General features: G+C 42.4%; 1 protein-coding gene across 1 annotated transcript in view; it reads right to left on the bottom strand.

The window, feature by feature from the left end:
• Positions 1 to 18,903, bottom strand: part of GRID1 (glutamate ionotropic receptor delta type subunit 1) — a 731,600-nt gene that overhangs the window by 251,337 nt on the left and 461,360 nt on the right. Inside the window, exon 6 of the mRNA XM_003783500.1 lies at positions 5,517 to 5,687. Within this exon, the coding sequence (XP_003783548.1) occupies positions 5,517 to 5,687 (171 nt within the window). The remainder of the gene's footprint in view (positions 1 to 5,516; positions 5,688 to 18,903) is intronic.

Here is an 18,903-nt window from a genome sequence, read left to right as displayed (position 1 = left end):
GGTGCACCCATCACACTGGAAGGGGGGCCCTGGAGGACAGGCAGGTGCACCCATCACACTGGAAGGGGGGCCCTGGAGGACAGGCAGGTGCACCCCTCACGCTGGAAGGGGGGCCTCAGAGGACAGACATGCACCCCTCATGCTGGAAGCGGGGGACCCTGCAGGACAGGCAGAGGCGCCTGCCGTGCAGTCAGGCTGTCTGCCTTCCTGGAGCTCGCTGCTTGTCTTCCTTGTAGTGAATCTGAGACTTCAGTCAGGTCTTATTAGGGTGCTCCAGCCTTGTATTTGCTATGCTCGGGGGGCCCAGGGGATAGCTGTGCATCCACATTACAAAGGTAGAAATCATCCTCGAAGGCAAAAGAAGACGAATCACAGGCTAGGGTGAGAACCAGACCATGATCCTCCCACACCAAAGCTGGAAATGTGGGAAATGTTTTCATTAAGAAAAGTTGCATATCCCCCAGGCTTCGGAGGAGTTCAGTTTTCTTGTTCCTCCATCATTAATCAAGCAAAGTGGACTGTTTGGGGGCATCACAGAGGCAAACAGCAGGAACTGACCTCTGACCAGATCCTCAGACAGGCTCTGGTCAGCCAGCAAAGTCAGACAAGCAGCCAACAGAGGGTCCAGCTGGGAGGACAAGCTGACACCCAGATGTCACAGTTTGAGGAATCCATCCCCAGGCAAGGTCTTTCTGCCAAACTGCTGTTGGCCCACCTGTCCTGAGAGAAGGCACCATGGCCAGGAGTCAGGAGGGAGCAGATGGTGGCAGAGGGCAAAGGAGACGCAGGGAGCTCTGCTCACTGCTGACTCTGAGTGGATGGCATGGAGAGGGGAAAAGGGACCTCTGTCCCTACCCAGGACTTTCTGGGCTGCAAACGTCCATGTAGCCACCTGCGGCCAGGACGGCAACCAGCTACACCCAAGGAGAGCACCTGTAATTGTCTCTGACAAAGCCTTCCCCCCCGTCCTTGTTAAATGTTCCCGTCTGGGTCTTTAGGGTTAAATAAACCATTGAAAATGACATGAAATTCAAGGTAGCTGATGTGGGGAGATTGTGTCACTCCAGAGGAAATGCTTCTGCTGACAAGTTGACAAAAATCTCACAGCCAGGGAAAAGTACAGAGAGCCCTAAAGAAATAGGGATGCTGTGGGGGTTGGGGTTGGAATGCTTTAATAGATTGTGCTTGGGGAGGAGTGATTCCATAAAGCTATTCAAATATTTTAAAATGTACAAAGAAGAGAAATTCTAACCGGAGGGGGCATTTTATAAAACCACATTAGCACTCACAGCTTAATTCAAGGATCAGGCTCCACAGTGACCAGACAACACATTTTATATCAGTTTGCCTGTCACCCTTTGGAAACACATTTGAATATAAATGGGGTGGCAATGTGATAATATGTCTGTTCCTTCCCTAGCAGCCTTAAAGTCTCCAGGCAAGGCAGTTCCCAAGATAGAGTACCTTACAGATTCTCCTCTGAGCAAAGATATCTGTGAAATCTTAGCAAAGTCTCCAGGTTCTGGAGGGACTGGTTATCACTTTTATTACTGGCTGATTCAGACAAGCCCCAAACTAACTTGTCAAGAAAACAAGAATGAGAAACACCCAGGAAAGACAGCGCTTTGTAGGGCAAAATAAACAACAGTACTGAACGCTGTCAAATGCATTGCTTTGGGAGCCACTGAGAAGCCACGGATTCAGGTACTCTTTTTCCAAGGGACTTTCTATCTGCTAAATAGGAACCAAATTGATTTGCTATAATAGCTCCTGGTTGGCTTTAGAACACAGAAAGCCCAAACCACGGCCTAATAGAAGAAGATGGAGTTTCCGGGGCCAGCTCAGCGGAGAAGCCAAGAGATGAATGATCTTGCAAAAAGTCCCCGGTCTTAATGGTCCTCCAAGAACCTTCTAAGCCAGAAATATCATCCCATGTGGGACAGAAACTAAAGCTGGACTAGAGAGCTTCATTCCCAAAAGGATTTTCATTAATTTCATCAAGACAAAGTTAATAATCCATGACATAAATGTTTGGGGTTTTTTCCCCCCCTTGAGTTAGTTGTTCTAAACATGTTAGAGTCTTCTCGATAAATCTCACAGCTAGAGGCTAGTAGAAATTAGTTTGCCTTCTACACTGTCATTAGGAAGAAAGAAGTGGTAATAGCTACGGAGGAAACTTGAAGGGAATGGCTTGTAAATGAGATGGATCTACACGCTGCCCGAGTAGTCGCTGGGCAGGATGAGTAAATAAATCCGAATTTCCCTCTCATCATCCTCACCTCACAAGGGAGCAGATGCAACAAATGGAGATAGAGATTCCCTTAATAAAGTGTTTCATTTAGAAATATATACATATATACGTTTATGTATATAAAGAGTCACCTAGAGTCAGTTTAGCTCGTGTTAAGTCCTGCATTCTTAACAGATTCACCCCGTGAGCCCTCACTGAAGATCATCAATGAGCAGGATCTTGTCTGCAGAGCTATGTGGATATGAAAGACATGGGTTTTCTTCTCCCCAGTGAGGCAGCCATGACCGGGTGCCCACAGGAGTGATGTGGACAGTAAGGGGTGCACAAAGCCTGTGATAAGGTGCTGGACAGTTGGGAACTGTTCTCCCACCAGCGGTGATGCTTTGAAAAAGCATGCTCAGGAAGAAAGATGGACTATACCATATTAAAAAAAAAAAAATGAGACTATCTTTAGCCTTTCCATGGGAACGAACCTGGCCATCTTGTCAGTCATGATAATAACTGGTTGAATGTCCTTTATCTGAAACGCTTGGGACCTGAAGTGTTTTAGATTTTTTTGTTTGTTTGTTCTTCAGATTTGGGGATATGTGCATTATTCTGGTTAAGCATGCCTAATTTAAAAACCCCAAACCTGAAATGCTCTAATGAGCATTTTTTATGAGCATCATATCAGTGATTAAAAACTTTGGGCATTTGGCGCATTTTGGATTTGGGGTTTTCAGACTGAAGATGCTCAGCCTATACTGCTAATAGCTCAGCCCTGTACTGAACACTTCCCATATGTTCTCTCATTTAATTGTCATTATTACTCTACGGCAGTGGTGTTCAACCTTCCTAATGCCATGAGCCTTAGTACAGTTCCTATGGGTTGCAACCCACAGGTTGAGATCTGCTGCTCTAGGGGGTGGGTAATACTCTAATCTCCAGTTCACAGAGGAGGAAACAGAGGCACAGAATGACAAATCAATAATAATAATAATTAGTAATTAGAATTACTGCGATTTGATCTCTGGCAATCTGGCTTCTGTTCCACCACTGCTACCACTACAATATCCTGAAGGTGTTGCCCTTAAACTTTGCTCTTGATGTAATGGCCAGTTCTCAATAGGCAGAGAGAGGAAGGGTGTCTCAGGGTTCCTAGGTCTGATACTGCAGTTGCCTCAGGTGATGATGATGCCTAGCCACATACCTAGGAGGCAAGGCTTCATTTCTCCTCTCTGTGGGAGTGTGTCACTCATCAGCATCCTCCATCTCCCTTTCTCTCTCCCCTCCAGGGGACAGATTCTTAGAATCCAATGTGTCTGACGTGCAACCAAAGAGCCCACCTGCATGTTATGGCCCACAGAGAAAGGAAGCATCACAGGCCTTGAGGAGAAGTTCTCCCCATCCCCCACCCCTCCTGGGCAGCACACCTCTGGGAGGTAGACCACGGCCCCTCCTTTGGGCTTCATGTGGACTGAGAGCAGTTTGACGAAGGCAAGACTAGAGGAATGAATCAAGGGACACGAGGCAAGGATGGTTTGTGCTGAGGGAGGGAGAGAGCCCTTCAAGGGAAGGAGAAATTGAGGAAACTTTCCAGGGAGTGAGGCCCTCACAGGCCCTGGCCCCACAGAGAGCAGAGAGCAGGAAGGGGCACACACTGCCTGAACTCACTATCTGCTGTCCCTTCCACAACGTGGAGAGTGGAGCTATGGATACAAAGGCTCGGTGAGAGGACTTACCTGGCCCTTACCACTTCTTTCAAATTCCACAAAAGCAAAGGGAAGTACCAACCAGAAACATCCAAAAATACAAAATCTGACCTACATGCCCCAGGTACTCAAGTCCATGTGTCCTGCAGAGGCCTGAGGCCCAGTCTGTTGGCCAGCCTTCCACCACTTTAGAAAGACCCCAGACATTGAGATGGGCTCCCTAGCAAAGTGGGCATTAGCAGGTGAAAATATTCCAGCTAAAATCAATCTCTGATGTGCTTCCCCATCAACTAAGAATGCACCACTTATTTTTCATGTTTACCTTTTGCTAAGGCATGTCCCCTCCACCCCAGTGTAAGATTATAGAGTAGTTTCAATACTTTATCATATTACACACATACATGGCCTGCTCAAGATTCCAACAATCACCCTCCCTAAAATGTGTGGCCCCTGATATAGCAACGCCCAAATCCCCTGGGGCGGGGCTGACATTCAAGTGTCCTGAAACCCAGGTTTCCACTCCCCACGCTTAGCTGGGTAAAGAAGGTGCAATTAGCTCCAAATGCTGAATGGCAGGCTTAGCACATGTCCCCACTTCCGGGAAATCTCCACAAACCTAACTGGGAGAAATTTCCCTTTGTCCTGGGGCTCCCACCAAGCAGCAGGAAAATTCTCTTATGCACAACATTCTTTTTTTCTGGGTTTTTTTTTTTTTTTTTTTTGCAGTTTTTGCAGTTTTTGGCTGGGGCTGGGTTTGAACTCGCTACCTCTGGCATATGGGGCCAGTGCCTTACTCCTTTGAGCCACAGGCACCACCCTAATATTCTTAATAAAGAGGCAGACTCAGGGCTCCCAGTAGGCACTCTCCACACTGCTTCCTTGGTTTTCCCAAACATCCAGAGAACAAAAACCATCTCTCAGGATAGGCACATAACTCCCTATCCTATTCCCAGGCCCTGAGACAAGCTAACCCAGACTGCACACACCCAGGGGCAGGGCAGTGGGCTGAGCATAAATACTCTCATCCTGGAAGGAACGGGGCAGTTGGGCAGGTCATGGCCCTGCTCTCTTGCCCCTCCCTGCCCAGCTGGAAATCCAGCAGTGTCTGGGGTGATCTGAGCTGCAGGACTCGGCAGATGTGCTGGGATAGTCCCAACTTGTTTTGCAAGAGATATGTCTGCATTAGGAAGGAAGTGCCTCAAACAGGTTCAGAATGACGACATCCTAAAGGAAGACTCCATCCCCAGCTCTGCCAGGTAACCCCATCTCCACAAAGTGATCATCCCAGAGGCCGAAGTGACAGGAAGCTCTTTACCTCCTAAGTATGTAAGTTTTAAATACCAGAGGCGCCCAGTAAGCCGACAGTCCCTGCCTGTGACAACAGACATAATTGCCTGCTAATGTCACTCAGAGACACGGCCCAGTTGACTGGTTTCAATTTCAGCAAATGACAGAGTTCTAGTAAGGAAAATCAGTGGGCAGCTGGAGGCCCCCACGTGTCTCCCGCAGCAGGCTGGGGGTGTGGGGGAGACTCTTGCGAGGCGTGGGTGCAGGAGGCGAAGCCGCGCACTGACCTGCAGCATCTGGAGGTAGCCCTCCTGGGGGTCGCAGAGCAGGGAAGAGATGCGGTGGTTGTTCCTCATGCATTTCTGATTGTCCTTTGCAGATGGGAAGATTTGCCGGACCACGGTCATCCTGCCAAGGGCACTGTGCACCAGATCCAGGATCTCTGGGTCACTGATCTCCTAGAAAAATAACCAGACCCGTGCTTACCATTGACTCCTAACCTATCTCTGCAGAAGGAACCATCTAGGCCCATGGGCTGAAGAGCTAACATCTGAGAGGTTAAAGGGATTGGGCCCCGCTCACACAGTTCATTCTTTGCTTATTTAACAGATAATACCTACTATCCTTGATGTACAAATAGGATTATTCAACATTTTCTCTGAAGGCCTGAAGAAATGTCTAAAGCTAAACCACCACCGATACATTGGTTTGCACAGTGTTGGGATTTTAGGAACCAACCCCGTTCAATGTCATGGTAGGGATTAGGCAGATGTAATGGCCAAATTTTCTTTTGGAGTCATCTACCTGATTTAGACAGGGAAAGCTGGGTTTCTCTGAAATAGTTGATAAAAAATACAATGAGCTTTTCTGAATTCTTTGATAATTACATTGTTTTATAAAAATATCTATATACAAATTTTGAAGCTATATCCATTCACTCATTCATTCCACAAAATCCCCCAATTCTCTGAGGCTGGCTGTGTACTCTGCACTGGGGATACAGCAGTGAACAAATCAGGCCTTATCCTGTCCTGTGAATCTCACAGGCATCATGGGAGGGAATATGCTGAGTGCTCCAGGGACTAAGGCAACCCATGTGCTTTCCATGTCAGACCTGCACTAAGTGCTTTACACACATTAGCTCACTTACTCAGTGCTCACAATATCCCTAGGAATACTAGGAGGTAGATGCTGGGATTATCCCATTTAAAATGAGTACCGCTAAGTATAGATTGCAAAGGGGCCGCAGGGAGCTCTTTCCAGAACCAAGCTTCTATGTGGGATCAATACTGAATCTGCACCTGGAGGATGACTTGCAAGGCCCAGTGCTTGTGTGTGTGTGTGTGTGTGTGTATGGGGGTGTAGGGAAGAGTTGGCAGTGCTGCTGAAGACAGGGGGAGTGGATGCCACCCTATTCCAGGTAGAGGCCACAGGGTGTGCGAAATACCTTCGCCCACCTGGGGAAGGACAGGGTGGCTGGCCATTTGCAGTGGGTGCTTGCTGGGGCAGAAGGAGGGATAATCAGAGCAGAACAGAAGCCACCTTCAAGGCCAGATGGGGCAACAGGGAGTTTGTATTCCCAGCTACAATACCCACCCTAAGGGAGATGAGGAAAGGTTTGAGGCATAGACAAGCCACAATCTTTTTTTTTTATGAAAACCTGAGGCTTTCAAAATATAAAGAGAGGAACAAAACTGAAGGAAAAGAGGGCAGAAAGGAGAGCTCCAGGTTCCACAGTAATGTGCAACACAACAGCTTGGAAAACCGAAAACTGGCACCTACAGACGCCCCTCAATTTACAATGGGGTTAGGTCCCGCTGAACCCATCATAGGTTGAAAATATTGTAAGTTAAAATGCCTTGAATACACCTAAGCTGCTGAACGGACATCATAGCTTAGCCTAGCTTATCTTAAGCATGCTCAGAACACTTCCATTAGCCTACAGCTGGCAAAATCATCCACCACGAAACCTACCTTACAACAAAGTGGTGAGTATCTCATGGAATGTGTTGACTACTGAGCTGAAAGTGAAACATACAGTGGTTTTACAGGCACTCGTGCTATGGTTCTGCTGAATGCATGTTTCTTTTGCATTATCATAAAGTCAGTAAATCCTAAGTTGAATCAGTGTTAACCAAGGACTGTGTATCAAAACCAAGGTTTCAGCAGGGGTCCGTGGGGGGGAGAGGGAGTGTCAGGTTACAAAAAGTCTGATTCACTGACTGTCTCTAAGAAAAGATTAAATGAGTGGTTGGTTACAAGACTAGATTTTTAACTATGAATAAGTATGTTTTAAAATACATCTTAAATCTTTCTCCTCCCAAGTGACAATTTCTAGCTTTTGAGACACTGTGATGTTACAAAGGGAACTAATGAGGTTAGAAGTTAGTGAACAGGGGTTTCAAAATCGTTTAAACAAGAACATAATATTTTAAAGGATATGGCGGTAAACAGTATATCTCAGGAAATGTCTTAGGAAGTTGATGTGTGTGTGAAGTCTGGTCAGTTGAAACCACATGCTGGTTCTGGCAGAAAGTAAAAATTAAGAGTTATGTCCCTTCAGTATGATCAATAGTTCCACAGTACAGTGAATTACAGAATTGCAAAAGAATTAAAGTGCTATTACATATTGAATTGGGGCTTGAATTACTAAATTTTGCATGTCAGACAAAATTCTGTCCAAAGGAAGACGATCTTCTTGTTCCAGAACCAACAGCCAATCAAACATGGGGGAAATGGAAAATGTCCACATTTCAGGACCATTGATGGAAGGGCCCAGATCACACTGGGCTTCCCTAGGGGAGCAGAGGATGCAGCTAGCCCTGAGGGAGCACCCTCAGCTCTGCTCTCAGCTGCCCTGGTGACCAAGGTCCTGCCCTGAGCGCGGGGAATGGAACAAGAGAAATCACACCCTAATCTAACAGGATTTAGGAATATAAGAAAAATCAATGAGTAGATTGTTTAGCTTTGCCTTGAAGAAGGAACATAAAGCATCTGGAAAGGAAATGTTTTATCTAGAAAAAGATGAGGTCATGAAGAACACTATTTGAATTATATTCAAAGGGATGAATCCTGCACTTCTCGGACTGTCCTTGCTGCGACATCCAGACATCCAGAGATGTCTGCAGTCAGAATCTAAGAATCCACAGAAGCACCTTCCCAATTCCTTGGGGAACAACAAAAAAGGGTCACCTCTTCTTCAAACCCATGTGACCCATCAGTTCTAGCAGCTATGTGCCAGACCCTGCTCCTGTCCTGTGACCCTGCTGGGTCCCTTTATCTTCTAGATAAAAAATTTCTTTCCTAAATCCTTTATATCCCTTCTCTAAGGCAAAGCTAAGTAATCTACTCATGGCTTTTTCTTATATTCCTACTCCCTGTTAGATTAGAGTATAATTTCTCTCATCCTATTTCCTGGGCTTGGGGCAAGGGGCCCTGGTCACCAAGGCAGCTGAGGGCAAAGCTGAGGTTGCTTACCCAGGCTCAGCTGCATCCTCTGCTCCCCTCATGAAGCCCAATTGTGATTTGGGCCCTTCTATCAATGGTCCTGAGACATGGCCATTTTTAAATTTCCCCACTTTTGATTGTGGTTCTGGTACAACAAGACTCTGGCTGAAGACACAGGTTCCCTCTGAAGAGGCAATCAGATTTCATTCTCTTCCTTCCTGTCCTCTATAAGAAGAATAATTTTGCTTTTGATCAGTGAATTAAGTATTTCTGGTTGTTGAAATGTAAGGGGTTCTCTGGATTCTGAGAAGGTTTGCTCAATCCTAAGACCTAGAAGAAACAGCACCTTTCTGCCTCTGGAGTTTGGGGTCCCAGGCAAAACTAGTACAGGATAGTCATATCACCCTGCAAAAAACAGGGCTCCTGAAGACGCTTTCCAGACTCTGAATCTCTCTGCCCCCAAATGTCATGACCTGTTTCTGAGCTTTCTCTAAAGTAAAATAATAAATTCTGAGATCATTCAAGGAAATTTGATTTCAGATTTTTCTGTTACTGTAATGAAAAACAACCTCATACTGAATTTAATGGGACTTGTAATCAGATATGGAGCAGGTTTCCATTGTGTCTAAATTGGTCAATTCCTTAAAATATGAGATCTCAAATATGGCAAAATTTGAATAGTGGACATGTGGGTGATTTTTATGTCTTCATACCTTTTAAACTTCTTAGAAATATTTTACTGAAGATGAAAAATTACTGCAGAAGTATCATCCTAAGCTGAGTTGAGTATCAAAGAGGAAAAATGTTTATAATGAGGAAAAAATTTCAAAATGGCAATTAAATGGTAAGGATCTCTTTTTTTCTCAATCTACATTTTTGGCAAACCATGTGAAAAACTCATGTACAAGTAGGTTTTTGTCTGATCTCTAAGACTTCAGTAAAACTTCTGAACCTTCTGATATCAAAAAAAATATTATTAAACATTTATATAGATCTCCAAACTTATATAGGGCTATGTAATCACATTATTAGTCATTTCCTTTTATTTCTTAGAAAGACCCAGATCTATCAAACATCTGTGCAACACCAGCATTATTCCATCTCTGGAGAAGTAATAAAGTTTATTTTCCTCCTTGACGCCATGACATCAGTAATCTAAAGTTGATGATAGTCGAGAAACTTCACAGCCAAGGCTGGCTTGAGAAAAGTTTAGAAAATAGAAGGAAAATTCAATAAAGCTGTGATGAAAAAATAATTCCTACTGAAGTCAACAGGATTTTCTGAGTGTCTGCTGTACTCAGATGCCTACAGAGTGCCCAGGATGAGACAAGCAAAGTCCCCATGGACACAAGAACATTGGCGAGGGATACAGGGTGGGAGAATACTGTTCGGTCTTGGGTTCTGGTACAAGACTCCCTTCAACAAGATGAAGCAAAACCACAGTGCACTTCCAGACCAAAAGATGGCAAAAAGAGGGCCATCCTTTGAGAGGTTGTCCTGACCAGGGGCACACCCTGTCTCATTAGTTGTCCCCTAAAAACTCAGGGGCATACATGCATCTCCCTAATTTCCACGGGCTTCAGAAAATCACCAAAGAAGATCCCCAGCTTCCCAAAGTGTGATCCGTGGGCCCACAGCATCAGATTCATCTGAGAGCATGTTGGGAATGCAGAGTGTCAGGCCCCACCCCTATCTATCTAATTAGAATCTGCGTTTTAACAAGATCCTCAGGTGTTTAATCAGCATGGTGAAGTCTGCAAAGCCCTGGTCTTCAATAAGGCAGAGAGGGGATGACACTATAGGATGTGTAATCAGGTGGATTTGGGTTCCAGGCCTGGGCTTCTCCTCTTCTTGGTGTGGTCCTTGGACAAGGCACTTAATTTCTTTGAGTGTCATGTAGAAATGGGATAACAGTACTTCCAAGTGGAGCCAGCACTCTGCTGCTGCTCATCCCTAGGCTGCCCAGTGTCCGGGTGGAGGGTTTTCCCCCACCCCACCTCCTCCATCACAGTTCATTGCCCTGAGCAGGCTCAGTCAGCACGCCAGCAAGAAGCTACAGATCTTTTCCCTGGAGACTGGTGCCAAGTAGGAGACATGTCCCCCCAAGCTCTCTGCTCAGTTCTGGGAAATTCCCTCCAGGTCTGCTGTCTTACTAGGAAAATCTGCTATCCCAGCCAGAGCTGTCCAAACAAAGTCCCGAGAGCCTTGAATTTATTCTATTTTAGTGAGTTAAGTTTGTTTCTCATCATCTTTTCTTCCATTTTCTTCTACCATGAGCACAAGGTGACCATTTGTCCCCTAAAGAGCATTTACTGGGGACAGTCACTAAAGTCCTCCCAGCTTGCTGGTTGTTTACAGATGATGGACAGGTTTGCCTGAGTTGTCCTTAGGATTTATCTGCCTTCTCCCTGGCTCTCTCCTTCTCCCTTCTCTCCTGTCTCCTACTTTCACTTTCTCCTTTTTCACTGTGTTTTCCCGTCCTCTTCCTCCCTCTCCCTCTTCTTCCTTGCTTCTCTTTTCTCTCTCTCTCCTATGGGCTTCTGGCTTGCACCAGCCTAGCAAGTTCTAAATTCTCACAAATCCATGTCACCCGTCTGTGCTCACTCAGTTTCCCTTCACTCCAATGGACTCACAACATCCAGGGTTGGTCAAAGTCATTCCTGAATGCAGTTTAGCACTGCTAACCTTACCCCCACTTTTTCAGACCTGATATTCTCGAAATATGCTTTAAGTTGCATCTGAAATGTAAACTTCTCCAGGTCTAAACCTAAGTTTTAAAAGCATTAAAGTAACTGTAGGGACAAGCTAAAAATAGCCTGGCATTTAGAGAGCAGGGCAAATCTAGAGCTGTGCAGTTCAGCAACTCAGGGAAGAGTCTGAGTAGGAAGTTATTCAGGTGACGGGACTCTGCGGTCACAGGCAGAGAAGTGCCCTGCCTGCAATCCCCTGCACCCAGCAGAGCAGTATGGGAATAAGACCAGAAAAGGGGTTTCAGCTTTGGACCCAGTGACCAACTTCTCCCCATTCTCCCCTCCTCCCAGTCTCTAGTAACCACTGTTCTACTCTCTGCTTCTCTGAGATCAACTTTTTTTTAGATTCAGTGAGTGAAATCATGTTACACATATTTGTCTTTCTGTGCTTATTTCACTTAAAATAATGTCTTCCAGGTTCATCAAGGTTGTCTCAGTGACAGGATTACATTCTTCCTTCTGTAGTTGAATAGAATCCTGATGTGTCCATATACCACATTTCCTTTACCCGTTCATCTCTTGCGGACACCTAGGTTGATTCTGTATCTTGGATATTGTGAACAGTGCTGCAGTGATCACGGGAATGCAGATATCTCTTCAACATGTCGATTTCATTTCCTTGGGATATATACACTCAGAAGTGGGATTATTGGATCATATGGTAGTTCTATTTATAATTTTTTTAAGGAGCCTCTGTACTGTTTTCCATAATGGCTGTACTAATTTACATTCTCCTTAACAGTGTGTAAGGGTTCCCTTTTCTCTACGTCCTCACCAATTCTTTACCTTTTGCCTTTTTGATAAATAGCCATTTTGATAATAAGCGAGGTGGTATCTCATTGTGGTTTTTAAAAACTATTTTAAACTGACACATGATAATTATCCATATTTATGGGGTAAACAGGGATGTTGTAATACACACAATGTACAATGATCAGATCAGAGTGATTAGTATATCCATCATCTCAAACATTTATCTTTGTGTCAAATATCTTCCTTCTAGCTATATGAAACTACACAGCCTATTACTGTTAGCCCTAGTCATCCTACAGTGCTAAAGAACTCTGGAACTTTCCCCTTGTCTCTAGTGAGTTTGATTTGCATTTGCCTGGCGACTAGTGATGTCACAGATGAGTACGTGTGAGCTCTAGTGTTCCGTTGCACAGCAGAGCGACTATAATTAACATTGTACTGTGTATTTAGCAGTAGTTAGAGAAGAAGTTTCTTAATGTTGAGGTTCTTACCACAAAGAAATAACGTGAGATGACAGTGTATACAAGTATTGACATTCTCACCACAAAGAAATAACATATGAGATACCATGTAGACCTGTACTGAAACATCACAATTGCATTCCCCCAAATATCCACAATTACTATGTGTCAATTTTAAAAAGTGAAAAAGGGTTTCAAGAGCTGCAAAGGAAACTCTGTTTACTCAGATGCAAATTGTCTGAAGACCTTCTGGTCCTTTACTGAATAGCCCAAAACTCTGATTCAGTTCAGGACTAATTGCCCCCTCTATGTTGAAGTTAAAACCAGAGGCAGCGCCTCCAAGGCCGGGCATGTGTTTTTTATTATGTTCTCTTCCTAGCGCTGAGCAGCACGTCTGGTAAGAAGGGAGGGGAAGGAGGAAAGAGGGAAGGAGAAAAAATGAGAGGGAGGAAGCAGAGGAAAGGGTGGGGAGAAGGTCTTCGGAATTACACACACACACACACACACACACACACACACACAAAGGAAACCTCAAAATTTTTAATATTTGAAACTTGGCCTAAGTAACCATCTCCATAACATGAAACCAATGCTTTTCATTCTGTCATTAAATTTTTAAAAGCCATTCAGGCCCTTTAATTTGCAGCTTACTCCCCAGGCAGATATTCAAACAGAAAAATAAATATAATAGCGGCTGATCCTTCACAGCACTCATTTGCTTTCTTGTTACAAACCACTTTAATTATTTTGTTTGTAATACCTATTTGTTTATCTCCGGGGAATACTTAAATCTGTTTCTATTTGTGCACAACTATCCCTACCACTAGGAAAATGAGACCTTACGTTTCACATTAACACCTCATGGTTTGTTTGGTTTTTTTTTTTTTATCTCCAAGGAACCAACAGAAAATTATAATTTTAATTGTATATATAACTTTAAATCCTGAAAAATTACCCACAAAATTTCCAAGGGCGATTTGAAAATAAAATGGCATATCCCAGAACCCTGAATTATCATGGTTCTGAAGTTTATAGCCCTGCGCTTAACACCCTTTTTTTTTTTTTGAGACAGAGTAGAGTGTTGTGGTGTCATAGCTCACAGCAACTCAAACTCCTGGGCTTAAATGATTCTCTTGCCTCATTCTCGCTAGTAGCTGAGACTACAGGTGCCTGCTACAATGCCTGGCTATTTTGTTTGTTTGTTTAGCAGGCCCGGGCCGGGTTTGAACCCACCAGCCCCAAAACATGTGGCTGGAGCCCCAACCACTGAGCTACAGGTGTCCAGCCAACATCAAAATTCTTACATCTCTATGTAAGAATTCTTACATCTCTTTTTTTTTTCTTGAGACAGAATTTCATTCAGTCACCCAGGAATTCAGTGCCCTGGCCTCATAGCTCACATTAACCTCAAACTCCTGGGCTCAAATGTTCACCTGGCTAGTTCTTCTATTTTTAGGGACAGGCTCTCAAATTCCTGAGCTCAAGCCTTCTCTGCACCTGAGCATCCCAGAGTGCTAGGATGACAGGCGTGAGCCACTGCACCTGGCCAAAATTGTTACATCTGAACAAGACCTAGTTATGTGGACCCAAGTGTAAAGATCTGAAAATATAAATTCACAAGGACATGTAGCACAGTGATTAAGAGTGTAAATGCTGACCGTGATTGATTAATAGTGGCTGATTTTACCTGACACCTTAAATAACTAAAAACAGAACAGCTTTCAGACACTGAACAACAAGCATAATTAGACAGTGATGCTCAAGAGAAGAGAAACAAATTAAATGAGCCTGAGCTTATTGCTAAAAGAGACTTTATTATAGCATAGTAAAGAAAAACTCAGGAACAGCCTAATGGTCTCCATGCTTTGAAGAGAGAGTTAGAGGTTTTAGGTAGGCCAAGGCAGCTAGAATTCATAAAGCCAACCTCCAAAGAAAAGAGAATTAAAAAATATATATATATCCAGAAGTCTGCTGCAAGTTCTCTGTAAGTCTCCAGCTGAGTACCGATTGGCACTTGTATTCCAGGCAACTCCTTGAGAGGACTGCCTGAAAGAAACAAGTTTGCCAATCCTCAATAATCGTTCAAATTAGCAACAGGCTAAAGACATATGCCTAAGAAAGCTTCAAGGTAAGTCTTGAACAATGAAAATACTCCAAGGTAATTTAACTGTGTCCCAGGGGAGGCAAACAAAGAATAAAAATGAATCAAGCACCCAACCATGTAAAATCACAATATGTGGCAACTAATCAAAAATTGCCAGGTGTGCACAGACACAGGAAAATACGAGCCACGATGCGAAGAAAAATCAATCACTAGAAACAGACCAAGAAATAATACAGGCGGTGGAATCAGTAAAACAGGACATTAAAATAAATATGATAAATATCACAAATATATACTGTATGTTCAAGAAGATAGAGGAAGGCCTGGCACCCGTAGCTCAGTGAGTAGGGCGCCAGACACATACACCAATGCTAGTGGGTTTGAGCCCAGCCTGGGCCTGCTAAACAACAATGACAACTGCAACAACAACAAAAAAAAAAAAATAGCAGGGCATTGTGGCAGGTGCCTGTAGCCCCAGCTACAGGAGACTGAGGCAAGAGAATTGCTTAAGCCCAAGAGTTTAAGGTTGCTGTGAGCTATGATGCCACAGCACTCTACCCAGGGTGGCATAGTGAGACTCTGTCTCAAAAAAAAAAATAAATAAATAAAAGAAGAAGAAGAAAGAGGAAAACATATGCATGATGGGAAGAGAAATAAAAGGCATAAATTGAATTTCTAAACATAAAATATGCAATATCTGAGATAAAAAATACCCTGGATGAATATAAGAGCAGATTCGATGCTGTAAGAGAATAGTCAGTGAATCTGAAAATATGGCAACAGAAACTGTCAAAAATGAATCACAGAGATAAAAAAGACTGAAAAAAATCAACATAGCACTAGCAAGAAAGGAACAATTTCAAATATCCTAATAACATACAATTTAAATCCAGAAAGGGAAGGACAGGAAAAAAGTTTGAAAAAAATAATACCCAAAGTTTTTTCAAAGTTGATGAAAACCACATACAAGCACATAGTCAAAAAGATACAAAGAAAAAAAATCTTAAAAGCAACTAGAGGAAAAAGACTTAATATGCAGAGAGAAATAAAAATAAGAATGAAGCTGACTTTTCATCAAAAACAAGACATACCTGAAGTCAGTGAAATGGCATCTTTAAAGTACGGAAAGAAAAAAATTTTTTTCTGAGTTCTCTGTACACAGCAATAACAGGGCAAAACAAAGATATTTTCAGAAAAACAAAATGTAGAGAATTTATCCAAAAACATAGATTTGGAGCATATGACAAGGGTATAAGTCAAGTCTGTGAAGTGTAGAACATACAAATTTTGGCACAATAATCAACTAAATGAGGTGAAAGCTATGATGATTGGTTTGACGTTACCATGTCAGATTGTATATAAAAAAAAAAAAAATCAGCACATTGTACCCTACCTATGCATGAATGTATTCATGCTCTATGTATATTTGACTTAATAAAATTTAAAAAAAAAACATAGATTAGCTAAATAGTCCTAGATCTGCTTAAAGAAATCAAAAATTATTGTTAAATTTTTTCATGAAGGATTTGTAGGAGAACCTTTCAGGCCCAAATAACTCCTTGGTGAATTCTACATGCAGTTACGAAAGAAATAGTACCAATTCTAGACAAACTCTTACAGAAAACTGAAGAGGTATAAATACATTGCAACTCCTTTAGGAGGCCAGGATTATCCTGATAACAAAACCAGACAAAGGATTCACAAGATAAGAGCACTACAGACCAACATCTCTCACACATTAGCAAATACTTTAGATAATTTTGAATCCCATAATTCAGAAGCAAACTTTTTAAAAAGACAAAAACACTAAGTGAAGTTCATCTCAGGACTGCAAAGTTGGTTTTGTAGAACATAGATGTTTTAGCACAATAATCAAGTAAATGAGGTGAAAGCTATGTCGATTGGTTTAATGTAACCACATCAGATGGTATAAAAAATAAAATCAGCACATTGTACCCCACATACGCATGAATGTATTCATGATCTATGTGTATTTGACTTAATAAAATAAATTTTAAAAAAAGAAAATGAATCAATTTAGTTCTCCATACTAAATAAAAAAGAAAAAGGCATGCCATGATCTCAATATATGCATAAAAAGTATTTGACAAAATCCACCGTCCATTTATGTTAAAAATTCTAAGCAAACTAAGAATAAAAGAAAACTTCAATTTGACAAAAGACATCTATGATCAATCAACATCCCACAGCTGAACGCTTTCCCCTGAGATCAAGAAGGCCAGAATGTCCATTCCAATTACTTCCACTCAAAACTATGCTGGAGGTTCTGGCCAGTGCAACAGAGCTAGAAAGAGAAATAAAATAGATTCACATTGAAAATAAAGAAATATAGTTCTCCGCATTCATAGATGGCCTGACAGTCCATGATAGCTTATAGAGAAAAATCCAAGGACATCTGTTTAGCAAAGTTAGCGATATGAGGTCAGTATTCAGAAATCAGTTGTATTTCCACATGCTGGCGACAAACAATTTCAAATTTAAATTAAGAAAGCAACACCATTTTCAACTGTTTCTAATATATTAGATACTTAGGGATGAATTTAACAAGACCTGTACACTTAACACTTAATAATACATTGCCAAAAATGATTAGGGACAACCTAAGTAAAAAGAAAAACATACCTTGTCTGTGGATTAGTAGACTCAATGTTAAGATGTCAATTCTCCCCAAAATTATCTCTAATTTAAATGTAATTGAAATTAAAATTCTAGCAGGATTTTTTTATAAACTGGCAAATAAATTCTAAAATTTGTATGGAAACGCAGTGCCACAAGCTGGGTAAGGGGCTATCAGCACGCTCAAACATGAGAGTGAATTCCTCTTAAATTTTCTGATCGAGGTACCTCACTTGCCTCACCCTAGTTCCAGCCCTGTGAAAATATGAAGGATCTAGAATGGTCAAAACAAATTTTGACAAAAGGGAAGTAGAGAACTTGTTCCATTTGCTTTCAAGACTTACTACAGTGCTACAATTATGAAGACACTGCGTCAGTGAAGGGAAGATAGATTCACAGGTCAGTAAGACAGAACAGAAGCTTCAAGAGTCGATCCCCATGTCAAAGGCCAAAGGTTTTTTGGCTAAGTACCCAAAAAAGAATTTTCAACAATTGGCTCTGAAATAATTATTAATAAATAAGTACATAATAGGAGAAGGATGGGTGGAGGGACAGTAGTGGGACTACACCTACAGTGCGGTAGGGTACAAGGGTATGTGTGAAATTTCCTAGGTGTAGAATATAAATGTCTTAACACAATAACTAAGAAAATGCCGTGAAGGCTATGTTAACTAGTTTGATGAAAGCATTTCAGATTGTGTGTAAAACCAGCACATTGTACCCCATGATTACATTAATGTACACAGTTATGATTTAATTTAAAAAAAACTACATAATAAATAAAATAAAAGTTAATCTCTCAGCCCTTACCTCATCTCATATTCAAAACTTAACCAACATTATACACAAGAGCATGCATGAATCTCAGAGTCATTATGTTGAGTGGAATAAGCTCAACCAAAAAGAGTGAACAGACAGTATGAGTCCACTGATACAGAATTCTAGAAAATGCAGGATTTTCCCCAATCCATAGGGACAGGAACCAGATCAGAGCATTCATGGGGAGAATTGGAGGGAGAATTGATTACACGGGGCATGAGGAAACTTTTGTGGGTGATAAATATGTTCATTATCATGATTGCAGTGATGGTGGTAAGTGTCTATGTCAAACTCCAAGTTGGGCTCTAACATTCGATTGTGCTGGTTTTCAAAATGTCCTAGAGTTTGTAAAATAATGACAGCATAGGAACTGGAATCAGACTACCTGGGTTCAAATCCAGAGCTCTCTACCTACATAAGATACCACTCTCCAAACTCAGACCCGATAACTTCCACCTCCTGTCTTCTGCTTCAAACACTTGCAAAGTGCTTGCTCCTTGGCCATCTGCCCTCACTGTGCATCATTTTCAACTGTCAGCAACTTCTTGCCTTCAAAATTCCAAAATCTGAGTAAATCTCATCCCCTCTGCTTGGACCAACCTGGTCCATGCCACCATCATCTCTAATAACAAAGGCCCTAGCTTTTTTAACTATTTTTCTTTTTCTCTACCCTTTCGCACCACACCCCCTATGGTACGGTTTC

The sequence above is a fragment of the Otolemur garnettii genome, unplaced genomic scaffold (genome assembly GCF_000181295.1).
Source record: "Otolemur garnettii isolate 467f Iridium unplaced genomic scaffold, OtoGar3 scaffold00008, whole genome shotgun sequence".
Lineage (NCBI taxonomy): Eukaryota > Metazoa > Chordata > Mammalia > Primates > Galagidae > Otolemur > Otolemur garnettii.
Note: the sequence above shows the minus strand (reverse complement) of the source record. Positions and strands in the feature narration are given on the sequence as shown.